Source organism: Elephas maximus, chromosome 13 (genome assembly GCF_024166365.1).
Source record: "Elephas maximus indicus isolate mEleMax1 chromosome 13, mEleMax1 primary haplotype, whole genome shotgun sequence".
Lineage (NCBI taxonomy): Eukaryota > Metazoa > Chordata > Mammalia > Proboscidea > Elephantidae > Elephas > Elephas maximus.
In genome coordinates, this window is record NC_064831.1 from 66,814,004 (window position 1) to 66,828,270 (window position 14,267).

Here is a 14,267-nt window from a genome sequence, read left to right on the forward strand (position 1 = left end):
CACATTAATGTAGGGAGAGTTGATATTTTTGATACTGAGTCTCTGAGTTTATGAACCTTCCTTCTAAATGTTTTTACACTTACTTAGGTCTGTAAAAACGTGTTTACTTTATTTTGTTTCTAAAATTTATTGAAAAATAAAAATAAAAAAACTTTACATAAAAATATATTAGTTTCAGATTCCACATTGTTGTCCATGCAAAACTATTGAAACATAGTATTTTTTTGTTAACCTTGTTAAGTACGCAACCACAATGGTAAAAAAAAAAGGCAGGCTAATTCATTTGGTTCACCGTGTCTGAAATGAAAAAAAAAAACTATTATCCATGAATGAGCTTTAAAATATGTACCATGTAGAACAGGGCTTTGGACCAGTTCATTCTGGTTCGAGCCCCTGCTGAGATTTTGCATTTCTGACAAATTCCCACTGCCGCCAGGTCTGTTCTGATTTACAGCTACCTCATAGGGTTTTCAAGGCAGTAAATCTCTATGGAAGCAGACTGCCACATCTTTCTCCTGTGGAGCCGCTGGTGGTTTTGAACCGCCAGCCCTTTGGTTAGCAATCAGTAGCTTTAACCACTGTGCAGCCAGGGCTCACTGCTAGTGCAGTGGTTCTCAAATTTGATTATACATAAGAAATACCTGAGGATCTTGTTAAAATGTAGATTCTGATTCAGTATATCTGGGGGTGGAAATGCCAATTCTCAGTGGGGTTTCTAACCAGAACGAACCATTTCAAAGTCCTGATGTAGACCCTAGTGTCACTGTAGTGGTTTACTTAATGTAGTCTTACATTCAGTATTGCTAATTGGTGGAAATTAGTACAGGCCTACATATCACTTTTTATAAGTAGTACTTTATCAGTAGGATCACAGCTATACTTTCATTTTCATCCGATTTGTGTCTTTGTATCTAAAGTGTGTCTCTTGTCTACTGCATATAGTTGGGTTTTGCTTGTTTATACAGTAGAATAATTTTTGCCTTTTGGTTGAAGTATTTAGTCTGTTGTCATTTAATGTAATTATTGATATGATTGGAATTTTGTCTGTCATTTTGAAAATTTGGAAACCCTGGTGGTGTAGTGGTTAAGTGCTACCGCTGCAAATCAAAAGGCTGGCAGTTCGAATCCTCCAGGTGCTCCTTGGAAACTCTACCGGGCAGTTCTACTCTGTCCTGTAGGGTCGCTGTGAGTCGGAATCGACTTGATAGCAGTGGGTTTGGTTTTGGTTTTGAAAATTTGTTTTGTTTATGACTTAAGTCTTTTTTGTTATCCCTCACTGCTTTCTTTTTTGTTAAGCAAATACTTTTTTGGTGTATCATTTTAATTTCTCTACTGATTTTTTAACTGTATTATTTTAGTTATTTGCATAGTGGTTGCTTTCTGGATTATGATATGCACCTTGACTCACCACAACCCATTTCAGGTTAATGCTAACTTAATTTCAGTAAGATATAGCAACTTCGTTCATATAACTCTATTTCCTTCCCTTTTGTCCTATTATTGTCACATATATTACATCTACCTATGTCATACACTCAGCAATTATAATGTTATGATTATTTTTTATACAATCTTGTATTTATTGAAAGTAGAAAAAAGAGAAAATATATACATTCAGCAATGTTTTTTTTTAATATATTTACCATTTCTGGTGTACTTTGTTTCTTTCTATGGATTTGAAGTACCCTTCTGGCACCATTACCTTTTAGCCTAAGAGCTTCCCTTAGTATTTCTCATAAGGGAGTTTTGCTTTCAGTGGATTATCTTGGTATTTGCTTTTCTGGGAATGTCTCTATATTACCTTCATTTTTGAAGGATAGTTTTGCTATGTATAGAGTTCTTGGTGCAGTTTTTTTTTTCCTTCAGCATTTTGAATCATGACTTCTCTTGTTTCTGATGAAAAGTCAGCCATTCATCATATTGTTTTTTTCCCTGTACATACTAAAGTTATGCTTTTCTTTCTGCTTTCAAGATTTTCTCTTTGTCTTTCGCCACTTTGACTATGACTTGGTGTTGGTTCTCTTTGTGTTTATTCTACTTGAAGTTCATTGAGCTTCTTATATCTCTATGTTAATGTTTTCATCAAATTTGGGAAGCATTGGGCATTTATTTCCTCAGATATTTAATTGTCATGTCTCTTTGTATTTCTCTGGGCTGTGACAGTTTCTCAGATTTTCCTTGTTTTTGATGACTTTGTCAGTTTTGAGGAGCTGTATGCAGGTATTTTGTAGAATGTTCCTCAATTAGGATTTGTCTGGTGTTTTTCTCATTGTTAGACTGCAGTTATGGGTTTCGGGGAGGAAGACCACAGAGGTGAAGTGCCATTCTTAACCTGTGTCAAGGGTACATGCTATCAGTTGGACTTACCACTGATGTTTACCTTGATCATCTAGCTAAGGTAGTGTTTGCCAGGTTTCTCCACTGTGAAATTACTTTTTTTTATTTCTCCCTTTTCCATACTAAATGCTTTGGAAACAAGCCACTAAGCATAGGCCAAACCTAAGGAGTGAAGAGTTATGCTCTACCCCCTTGAAAGTGGAGTACCAACATAAATTATTTGGAACTGTTTTGTGCAGGACATTTGTCTATTCTCCCCAGTTGATTTATTTATGTCAGTATGGTCTCATTTGTTTCATACTTTCGGTTATAATCTAATACTGTATTATTTATTTCATTGCTCCCATTGCTCCTCCTGTGTCCCTTTGGCATACCTCCATCGTTTTGTTTTTTGAGCACTTCCTTGTGTTCTGGCACTACAAGATGCTCCAGATTTATCCTGCATCTCCCCTAGGGTCAACCATTTCTTCGTGGAGTCTTGGCTCCTTTTATTACAATTTTAAAAAAATTGTTTCTACTCTTCTGTTCAGATTCCTTGTTTGTTGAATCGTTGTTATCATAATTTTCTTTAATTATTTTGACAAATGGACCCATTTAGAGCCAGTCTCAATTGACTGCTTTGTTTCCTAAGCATGGGCATACTTCTTTGTATGTCTCTTAATTTTTTTATTGAAAAATGGAGATTTTGGATAACATATTTTAGCAAATTGTTGTGTATTCTTGCCTTGACTTAAACTGCAGAACCTGTCTACCCCATGGCATGTAGCTGTTCATGTCTCTGCTTTATTTTTTGTCTTTATTATTTTGCCTGACATTCTGGGGACTTTTCCAGCATCTACATAATTTGGTCATCAGCCAGTGATTTGGGCAGAGGTTGTGCTCAAATACCTTCAGCCTATAAGACTTCCACCCTCTGCCGATAGATCTGTGTGTGGGCTGGAGAGTATATTTGAAGTGCAGCCAGTTCTCAAATCTGCTTGGCATTCATTTTTCACTGGGTTCAGTCTGATCTTTCTTGTGTATACGTTAGTTTTTCAGTCAGTCTGGGATATGTGGAAATTACGTAGCTTACCTGTGGCTCTCTTGTTTTCAGGTCTTTCTTTTAAATTTCTGGCTAGTCTGCTGCTCTTCCCAACTGGGAGTTTAACCTCAGGCAAGGAGAGCTCTTGGTTTCCCCATTTGTTTCTCTGCAAGAAAGAGTTAACATTGTAGTCCTCATCTGGCCATTGATTGATAGTTGCCTAGGAACTTGGCTTTTGAAATGGTCCCTCTGTTACTAGCTGATGAGGGTGTTGTACTGTGCGCAGACCATTTGTACGTACCAGTGATTTGTGGTGAACACTTGCTTTTCCTTTGGGAGTATGGAATTTTGGTAGTTGTGGATAGGTAGAAAGTTCTATTTGACCAGCCTCCAAAAAAACCTTTGTTTCTGAGTTTCATTGGGCTTCCCAGGGCAGAAACACTATACATGTGTTACTTCATTTCACTACTGGAGGGAGATGCACTATGTGTGGACACTTTGGGAGAGTATAGTAAGCCTGCACATGGGTTCCTCCAGGCTCCATCTGATGTTTCTTTTTCCTTACTGATCTGTCTGTGTAACCTGACTCTGTCACTGTAATAAATGTCAAGTCATTTTTTTTCCTTCTAGTCACTGATTCATTCCCAAACATTTAAAGAGAACTGAAAATCTCCGACCACACTTAAACATATCTGACATCTTTCAGTCTAATCTTATTGGAGACAACCCTCTGAATCCTTCTGTCCTTTTACTTCAGGCTGAATTGGTTGTTCTTCAGGTCTGTTGCACAGTTGTTATTTTAGAACTTCGTTTCACTTTTCTCATGTGTTGAAATGTTTGGTTTTGTGGGTCTATTTATTTCTTTTCCTTAATAAACACTCATTTTGCTGGGGCATATTCTTGAATAGCTCGCAGAGAAACCATTCATGGGAGCTAATTTTTTTCATACAGAGAAAATGAGCTGAAAATACCCTCGCTGTGGTGTTTTTATTTGTGTCATATGCATGTGAAAGCTGTACGATGATTAAGAGAGACTGAAGAAGAATTGATGCCTTTGAATTATGGTGTTGGAGAGGAGTATGGAATATGCCATGAACTGCCAAAAGAATGAACAGACCTGTCTTGGAAGAAGTATGAACAGAATGCTCTATAGAAGCAAGGATGGCGAGACCACGTCTCACATACTTTGGCCATGTTATTGAGAGGGGTTAGTCCCAGGAGAAGGACATCATGCTTGGTAGAGTAGAGGGTCAGCAAAAAAGAGGAAGACCTTCAATGAGATGGATTGATGCAGTGGGTGCAACAGGGGGCTCAAGCATAGCAATGATTGTGAGAATGGTGCAGGACCGGGCAGTGTTTCGTTCTGTTGTACATACAGTCACTATGATTTGGAACCAACTCGATGGCACCTAACAACATCAACAATGTGATGAGGCACAGAATTCTAGGTGGGAAATCATTTCCCTTAAAATTTCAAAGGCATTCTTCTCTTATCTTCTGGCTTCTATTGTTAGCTGTTGAGAAGTCCAATTTTGTAATTCTTGATTCCTTATGTACAACTTGTTTTTCATCTTTCGTAACCTCTTTATTCTAGGTGTTTTATAATTTCATGATGATATATCTTTATGTTTATATTCACTGTCTTGACGGTGGGCCCTTTTCAACCTGGAAGCTCAAGCCCTTTAGTTCCATGAAATATTTTTGAACACTTTTTTTTTTTTAAGCAGTTGTTGGACCTCCTGAATTAATCTTCTAATTTTCTTGCCCTTTCACTTTCTATTTTACACTTTCATGTATTTTCATTTTACTTTCTAGAAGACTTTCTCAGCTTTACTTTTCAATCCTTCTGTTGATTTTTTGAAATTTCTCTTTACGTATTTAAATTAATGTTCTTTGATTTTTTTTTTTTTTAAATAGCATTCTGTGTTTGTTTCATGGTGCAATATTAATATCCCGAAGGGTATTAATTACAGTAGTTTTGAAATTTCCTTCTACTTCTTACATTTTCTTTCCTTTGTATCACTTTTATGTGTTCATTTTAGTCTCTGCCTTCATGTTACAAATTTTTCTCAAATATCTGATCATTGGCACTCAAAAGCTGATAGCTCTGATTTTGTGGGCAAGACTTGTTGGATAAAATGACTCACTCTAGAGTGATCTGTGGGGAACTGGCTGTTTTTAGGGAGATTCCCAAATGCCTTTCAGTAGGTCTTTTATCATAGACTACCCAAGAGAGGAGTTTTCTATGATGGTCTTTGGGGGACTGGTATATAAATCTGACTACTGTATTTTTATGCAAATAATGTGCTACTTCTACCTTTGTTTGCCAACCACACCCCCCTCCTGTGAGGTATTTTTATAAACACTGCTGTGCCAATTTTTGTAACATGTTGCTTTAAAAAATTAGCATAATGTGCCCCTGATTGCATTTCTTAACCTCATGAGAATTCTGCTCTGTTTGTTACTCCAAGCAGTTGAGTTTGTAAGTTTCACTGTCTTCTTACAGGGACAGGGAAGAACGCTTGGCAGCACTCACAGCTGCCCAACAGGAAGCTATGGAAGAGCTGCAAAAAAAAATTCAGCTGAAGGTAGGGATATTATATACTTTTATTTGAAATTTTAGAGCTTGCAGTGGTGCATGAGATTAAAATTTTATGTATAGGATAAAAATTGAATGAATTTGTGTTCCTAATCTTTGGACAATAAGACTCATATGATTTGGCCATGACCATTTATAACTCAACTTCTTAAAAACTAAATTGCTTCATTTTCAAAAGATAAAGCCATTGAGGAGAAACAAAGGAAATTAAACATTTCCTGTTTTTACTGAGCAACTCATTAATAAACTGAAGGCATTACTGCTAGACTTCTGGTATTCGTAGATTTTAATCATTTAGAAATAAACTAAAAAATATTATTATTTGTCTTGCTTTAATTTGAATGCTGTGGCAGCAAAGAGGAGGGGAGATCAGAGATCAGGGAAAAAATTTTAGTGAATAATTCTTGAGCTGAATCTTGAACGGAGTTGCAGTTAATCAGGGGAATGGGTAGGTGGGTTGGTATTCCAGCCATATGAGGTTGTATGAGCACGAGGGCAAAAGTGTGAAATAGCATTTTGTTTTTATGGGACAGTCACCAGAGGTCACTAAAAAAGGGAGTAGAGGTGGGAAGAGAGCTTTGTCATAGTGAGCCTTTTCTGCCATGTGTATAATCTTGGATTTTACTTATGGGTTGGCATTTCCCATATTGTGTTCCAAGAAATATTTCTCAAAGGTAAGTTGTAGTAAAATAAGTTTATAAAATGCTGCTTACTATAAGTTAGGTTTATTGAATCAGAATGCACAGTGACATAGTAGAGGCTCTATAAAGTTCCATGTTAAAAACCTGTTTAGCTTTAACTTACTGTTTTTTAAATTTATTTCACCATGGAACTTATTTCATACCTGCTACTGTATTTTTATGCAAATAACATGTGCCTTTGCCAACCATGCCCTCGCCACACCTAAGGTATTTTCCTAAGGGTACTATGCTATTTTGTTTTATAAAAACATGTAAAAAAAAACAAAAAAAAAAAACTGGTATAGCGACATTTATGAACATACCTCACAGGGGGAGGGTGTCAAAGGTAGAAGGTGCATGTTATTTGGTAAAAATACAGTAATATTAATGTCCTGCAGAGCAGTTTCATGGAGATACTTTAGGAAGCATTACTGTGCACGTGGGAGATATTAAAGGGCTTTACATAAATTCTTGTCCTCAGTGTGCAAATTAACATTGAAATACGAGTAGCCTATTATTTTAGAAAACTTAATAGAAATAGTATTTTTCTAGATGTTCAATATAATTTGAATAATTGAAAAAATTTTTTTATTGTGCTTTAAGTGAAAGTTTACAAATCAAGGCAGTCTCTCATACAAAAATTTATATACACCTTGCTATATATGCCTCGTTGCTCTCCCCCTAATGAGACAGCACACTCCTTCCCTCCATTCTCCATTTTCGTGTCCATTCGGCCAGCTTCTGACCCCCTCCACCCTCTCACCTCCCCTCCAGACAGGAGATGCCCACACAGCCTCGTGTGTCTGTGATGCAAAGAGCTCATTCTTCACCACTATCATTTTCTATCCCATAGTCCAGTCCAATCCCTGTCTGAAGAGTCGGCTTTGGGAATGGTTCCTGTCCTGGGCTAACAGAAGGTCTGGGGATCATGACCTCTGGAGTCCTTCTAGTCTCAGTCAGACCAATAACTCCGGTCTTCTTATGAGAATTTGAGGTCTGCATCCCACTGCTCTCCTGCTCCCTCAGGAGTTCTCTGTTGTGTCCCCTGTCAGGGCAGTCATCGGTTGTAGCCGGGCACCATCTATTTCTTCTGGTCCCAGGATGATGTAGTCTCTGGTTTATGTGGTCCTTTCTCTCTCTTGGGCTCATAATTACCTTGTGTCTTTGGTGTTCTTCACTCTTCTTTGCTCCAGGTGGGTTGAGACCCATTGATGCTTCTTAGATGGCCACTTGCTAGCCCAGATGCCACTCTCTAAAGTGGGATGCAGAATGTTTTCTTTATAGATTTTATTATGCCAGTTGACTTAGATGTCCCCTGAAACCATGGTCGCCAAACCCCCGCCCCTCCTATGCTGGCCTTCGAACTGTTCAGTTTATTCAGGAAACTTCTTTGCTTTTTGGAATAGCCCAGTTATACTGACCTCTCCTGTATTGTGCGTTGTCTTTCCCTTCACCTAAAATAGTTATCTTCTATCTAATTAGTGAAAACCTCTTTCCTTCCCTCCCTCCCCCTGTTCTCATAACCATCAAAGAATATTTTCTTCTCAGTTTACACTATTTCTCCAGTTCTTATAATAGAGGTCTTAGAGAATATTTATCCTTTTGCGACTAATTTCACTCAGCATAATGCCTTCCAGATTCCTCCATGTTAGGAAATGTTTCAGGGATTCATCATTGTTCTTCATTGATGTGTAGTGTTCAATTGTGTGAATATACCATAATTTTTTTATCTATTCATCCGTTGATGGGCACTTTGGGTGCTTCCATCTTTTTGCTATTGTAAACAGTGCTGCAGTGAACATGGGTGTGCATATATTTGTTCGTGTAAAGGCTCTTACTTCTCTAGGATATATTCCTAGAAGTGGGATTGCTGGATCATATGGTAGTTCTATTTCTAGCTTTTTAAGGAAGTGCCAAATCGATTTCCAAAGTGGTTGTACCATTTTACATTCCCATCAGCAGTGTATAAGTGTTCCAGTCTCTCCACAGCCTCTCCAACATTTATTGTTTTTTGGATTAATGCCAGCCTTGTTGGAGTGAGATGGAATCTCATTGTAGTTTTGTTTTGCATTTATCTAATGGCTAATGATTGTGAGCGTTTCCTCATGTATCTCTTAGCTACCTGAATGTCTTCTTCAGTGAAGTGTGCCTATTCGTATCATTTACCCATTTTTTAATTGGGTTATTTATCTTTTTGTTGCTGAGTGTTTGCAGTGTCATGTAGATTTTAGAGATGAGGTGCTGATTGGAAATGTCATAGCTAAAAACTTTTTCTCAGTCTGTAGGTGATCTTTTTACTCTTTGGATGAGCATAGGTGTTTGATTTTTAGGAGCTCCCAGTTACCTGGTTTCTCTTCTGCATTGTTAGTAACGTTTCATATACTGTTTATGCCATGTATTAGGGCTCCTAGCGTTGTCCTTCTTTTTTCTTCCATGATCTTTATCATTTTAGATTTTATATTTAGGGCTTTGATCCATTTGGAGTTAGTTTTTGTGTATGGTGTGAGGTATGGATCTTGTTTCATTTTTTTGCAAATGGATCCAGTTATGCCAGCACTTTTTGTTAAACAGACTGTCTTTTCCCCATTTAACTGGCCTTGGGCCTTTGTCAAAAATCAACTACTCATATGTGGATGGATTTATGTCTGGAATCTCAATTCTGTTCCATTGGTCTGTGTATCTTTTGTTCTACCAGTTCCAGGCTGTTTTGACTACCATAGCGGTATAATAGGTTCTAAAATCACGTAGGGTGAGGCCTCCCACTTTGCTCTTCATTTTCAGTGATGCTTTACTTATCTGGGGCCTCTTTCCCTTCCATGTGAAGTTGGTGAATTGTTTCTCCATCTCATTAAGAAATGTCGTTGGAATTTGGATTGGAATTGCATTGTATCTGTAGATGCTTTTGGTAGAATAGATATTTTTACAATGTTAAGTTTTCCTATCCCTGAGCAAGGTATGTTTTTCCACTTATAGGTCTGTTTTGGTTTCTTGCAGTAGTGTCTTGTAGTTTTCTTTGTATAGGTGTTTTACACCTCTGGTAAGATTTGTTCCTAAGTATTTAATCTTCTTGGGGGCTACTGTAAATGGTATTGATTTGGTGATTTCCTCTTCGCTGTTCTTATCGTTGTTGCAGAGGAATCCAAGTGATTTTTGTATGTTTATCTCGTATCCTGATACTCTGCTGAATGCTTCTGTTAGTTTCAGTAGTTTTCTTGAGGATTCCTTAGGGTTTTCTGTGTATAAGATCATGTCATCTGCAAATAGAGATACTTTTACTTCTTCCTTACTGGTCTGGATGCCGTTTATTTCTTTACCTAGCCTGATTGCTCTGGCTAGGACCTCCAGCACTATGTTGAATACAAGGGAAATGCTTTCATGCTCTCTCCATTTAGGAAGATGTTGGCTGTTGGCTTTGCATAAATGCCCTTTATTGTGTTGAAGAATTTTCCTTATGTTCCTATTTTGCTGAGAGTTTTTATCATGAATGGGTGTTGGACTTTGTCAAATGCCTTTTCTGCATCAATTGATAAAATCATGTGGTTCTTTTGTTTTATTTACATGATGCCTTACATTAATTGTTTTTCTAGTGTTGAACCATCCCTGCCTACCTGGTATGAATCCCACTTGGTCGTGGTGAATTATTTTTTTGATACATTGTTGAATTCTCTTGGCTAGAATTTTGTTGAGGATTTTTGCATCTAAGTTCATGAGGGATATAGGTCTGTAGTTTTCTTTTTTTGTGGAGTCTTTACCTGGTTTTGGTATCAGGGATATGGTGGCTTCATAGAATGAGTTTGGTAGTATTCCATCCTTTTCTATGCTCTGAAATACCTTTAGTAGTACTAGTGTTAACTCTTCTCTGAAAGTTTGGTAAAACTCTGCGGTGAGGCCATCTGGGCCAGGGTTTTTATTGTTGGGAGTTTTTTGATTACCTTTTCAATGCCTTCTTTTGTTATGGGTCTATTCAGTTGTTCTACCTCTGTTTGTGTCAGTTTAGGTAGGTAGTGTGTTTCTAGGAATTCATCCATTTCTTCTAGGTTTTCAAATTTGTTGTTAGAGTGCAATTTTTCATAGTAATCTGATGTAATTCTTTTAATTTCAGTTGGGTCTGTTGTAATATCACCCCTCTCATTTCTTATTCAGGTTATTATTTCCTCTCTTATTTTTCTTTTGTCAGTTTGGCCAATTTTGTTAATTTTTACAAAGAACCAGCTTTCGGTCTTGTTAACTGTCTCAATTGTTTTTCTGTTTTCTATTTCATTTAATTCTGGTCTATTTTTTATGATTTGCTTTCTTCTTGTGCCTGAGGGTTTCATTTGTTGCTCTATGTCTATTTGTTCCAGTTATAGGGGTAATTCTTTGAATTTTGCCCTTTCTTCTTTTTGTACGTGTGCATTTACTGTTTTAAATTGACCTCTGAGCATTGCGTTAGCTGTGTCCCAAAGGTTCTGTTAGGAATTGTTTTTATTCTCATTGGATTCTATGAATTTCTTTATTCCATCCTTAATGTCTTCTATAACCCAGTCTTTTCTGAGCAGGGTATTGTTCAGTTTTCAAGTGTTTGATTTCTTTTCCCTGCTTTTTCTATTACAGGTTTCTACTTTTATGGCCTTATGGTCAGAGAAGATGCTTTGCAATATTTCAGTGTTTTGGATTCTGCTAAGGCTTCCTTTATGACCTAATATGTGGTCTGTGCTAGAGAATGTTTCATGTACACTAGAAAGGAAAGTATACTTGGCTGCTGTTGGGTAGAGTGTTCTGTGTATGTGTGTAAGGTCATGTTGGTTTATTGTGGCATTTAGATCTTCCATGTCTTTATTGAGCTTCTCTTTGGATTTTGTGTCTTTCATCAAAAGTGGTCTGTCGAAGTCTCCTAGTATAATTGTGGAGCTGTCTATCTCACTTTTCAATGCTGTTAGAGTTTGTTTTATGTATCTTGCAGCCCTGTCATTGGGTGCGTAAATATTTCATATGGTCATATTCTCATGGTTTATTGTCCCTTTAATTATTATATAATGTCCTTCCTTATCCTTTGTGGTAGATTTAACTTTAAAATCTGTCTTGTCTGAAATTAATATTGCCACTCCTGCTCTTTTTTGATTTTTGTTTGCTTGATATTTTTGTTTCCATCCTTTGAGTTTGTTTGTGTCTTTAAGGTGTGTCTCTTGTAGGCAGTATATAGATAGATCTGTTTTTTTAATCCATTCTGCCACTCCCTGTCTCTTTATTGATGTATTTAGCCCCTTTACGTTCAGCGTAATTATGGATAGCTGCAAGTTTAGTGCTGTTATTTTGATGTCTTTTTTTGTGTGTTGTTGACAGTTTCTTTTTCCCACTTAATTTTTTGTGCTGAGTACTTTATCTTTTTATATTGTCTTTTCTTCTTATTTGTTGTTGATTTCGTTTCTGCTGAGTCTCGATTTTTTTCTAGTATTTTATTTTGATGAGTAGAATTGTTAGTCTCCTTTGTGGATACCTTAATGCTTACCCCTTTTTTTCTAAGTTTAAACCTAACTTCTTTATATTGCCTTGTCTTCCTCTACGTATGAAAGACCTATGACTACATTTCTTAATCCCCCTTCATTATTTTAATGTTGTCTTCTTTTACATAATAACATTGCTGTTTCCCTGTTGGAGTGTTTTTTTATCTTGATTTATTTTTGTGATTTCCCTGTCTGGGTTGACATCTGATTGCTCTGTCCAGTGTTGTCTTCTTTGGTTGATACCTGATATTATTGATTTTCTAACCACAGAATTCTCTTTAGTATTTCTTATAGTTTTGGTTTTATGAATTCTATAAACTTCTGTGTATCTGAAAATGTCCTAATTTCATCTTCATATTTGAGATAGTTTTGCTGGATATACGATTCTTGGGTGGCAATATTTTTCCTTCAGTGCTTTATAGAAGTCATTCGTTGCCTTTTTGTCTGCATGGTTTCTGCCACGTAAAGAAAAAAAAAATTTTTTTTTTTTTTTTTTTGCCACATAGTCCGAGCTTATTCTTATTGACTCTTCTTTGTAGGTGATTTTTTGTTTATCCCTAAAAAAAAACCTTATCCCTAGGAGCTCTTAAAATTCTCTCTTTATCTTTGGTTTTGATTATAATATGTCTTGGTGACTTTCTTTTCAAATCTACCTTATGTGGAGTTCGATGAGCATCTTGGATAGATACCTTCTCATCTTTCACGATATCAGGGAAGTTTTCTGCCTACAAATCTTCAACATTTCTCTCTGTGTTTTCTGTTATCCCTCCCTGTCCTGGTATTCCAGTCAGTAGTAGGTTATTTCTCATGATAGAGTCCCACATGATTCTTAAGTTTTCTTCATTTGTTTTAATTCTTTTATCTGATTTTTCTTCGAATATATTGGTGCCAATTGCCTTATGTTCAAGCTCACCAATTCTGCCTTCTACTTGCTCAGTTCTGCTCTTTTGACTTTCTGTTGAGTTGTCTAATTCTGTAATTTTATTGTTAATCTTCTGAATTTCTGATTGCTGTCTTTCTATGGATTCTTGCAGCTTTTTATTTTTGCAGCTTATTAAATTTTTTCATTATGTTCTTAAGTAACCTTTTTCATTTCTTCAACTTCTTTATGTTTGTGTTCCTTGGCTTGTTCTGCGTATTGCCTAATCTCCTTCCTGATGTCTTGAAGAGTTCTGTATATTAATCTTTTATATTCTGCCTCTGGTGATTCCAGGAAGGCACCTTCATCCAGAAGATTCATTAATTCTTTGTTTTGATAGCTTGTTGAAGCGATCATGGTCTGCTTCTTTATGAGATTTGATACTGACTGTTGTCTCCGTGCCATCTGTAAGTTATTGTATTAGTTTATTTTATGTTTGCTTACTGTATTGTAGCTTCTTGCTTTGTTTTGTTTTGATATATCCAAATAGGTTGCTTTAGTCAGCTAGCTCGATTATTTACGGCTTTGGAGCTCTAACGCCCTCTCACCAGATGGCTAGAGCTGTTACCAGGTATATGAGCCTTGGAGTCCATTCACTTTTCTTGTATGGATTCAGCTCAGGTGTCCAGGTAGTTGGTCATCAAGTGTGTGGTACAGGCTCTGTCCTACAGTCTTAGAGGGGCAGGGGGCATTGGTGTAGGCACCAGTATCTGTTTTCAGCAGGAGGTCACGCTCTCAACAAGGCAGGTGCCTGAGAACTGTCTCCCGAGTGTCTGGGAGGAAAGCGTGTCCCTGTTCTGTAGAGCGCACAGGTGGTTGAGTTCTACAGATGGACCTTGGGCACCCAGTGTTTTTGGTTGTAAGGACTGGGAGGTACCAGTTATCCTTGTGCCCCTGCCGCATGTGGGTGGGTGACCTGAGTGAAGCCACCTGTCCTTAGGCCCCTGATGTGGGAAGGTGAGGACCGTGTTTAATAGGCAAGGCGGTGTCAAACATTAAACTCCCATCTCTCCATGGCACAGCTGAAACAGTTACAGTCTGCTAACAAGGTCTTATTCTTCAGAGATAGGCTCACACAGGTCCATGCAGTGGGTAAACGTATTCAAAGTCCATGGACCATTTATGCCCAGACAGTAGCTGCTTCTGTCCTGAGCTCCCCAGGTTAGTGGAGGTGGCATTTTATCTTTTCCCCAAGTGTGAATTTTTTCCTTTTCCACTGCCGGGAGAA

The 14,267-nt window shown here is 37.3% G+C and overlaps 1 protein-coding gene across 13 annotated transcripts in view; it reads left to right on the forward strand.

The window, feature by feature from the left end:
* Positions 1 to 14,267, forward strand: part of SCAPER (S-phase cyclin A associated protein in the ER) — a 495,697-nt gene that overhangs the window by 158,689 nt on the left and 322,741 nt on the right. For all 13 annotated transcript variants that reach the window (XM_049852841.1, XM_049852843.1, XM_049852837.1 and 10 more), the window contains one exon: positions 5,865 to 5,946. In XM_049852841.1, coding sequence (XP_049708798.1) covers positions 5,865 to 5,946 — 82 coding nt within the window. The remainder of the gene's footprint in view (positions 1 to 5,864; positions 5,947 to 14,267) is intronic.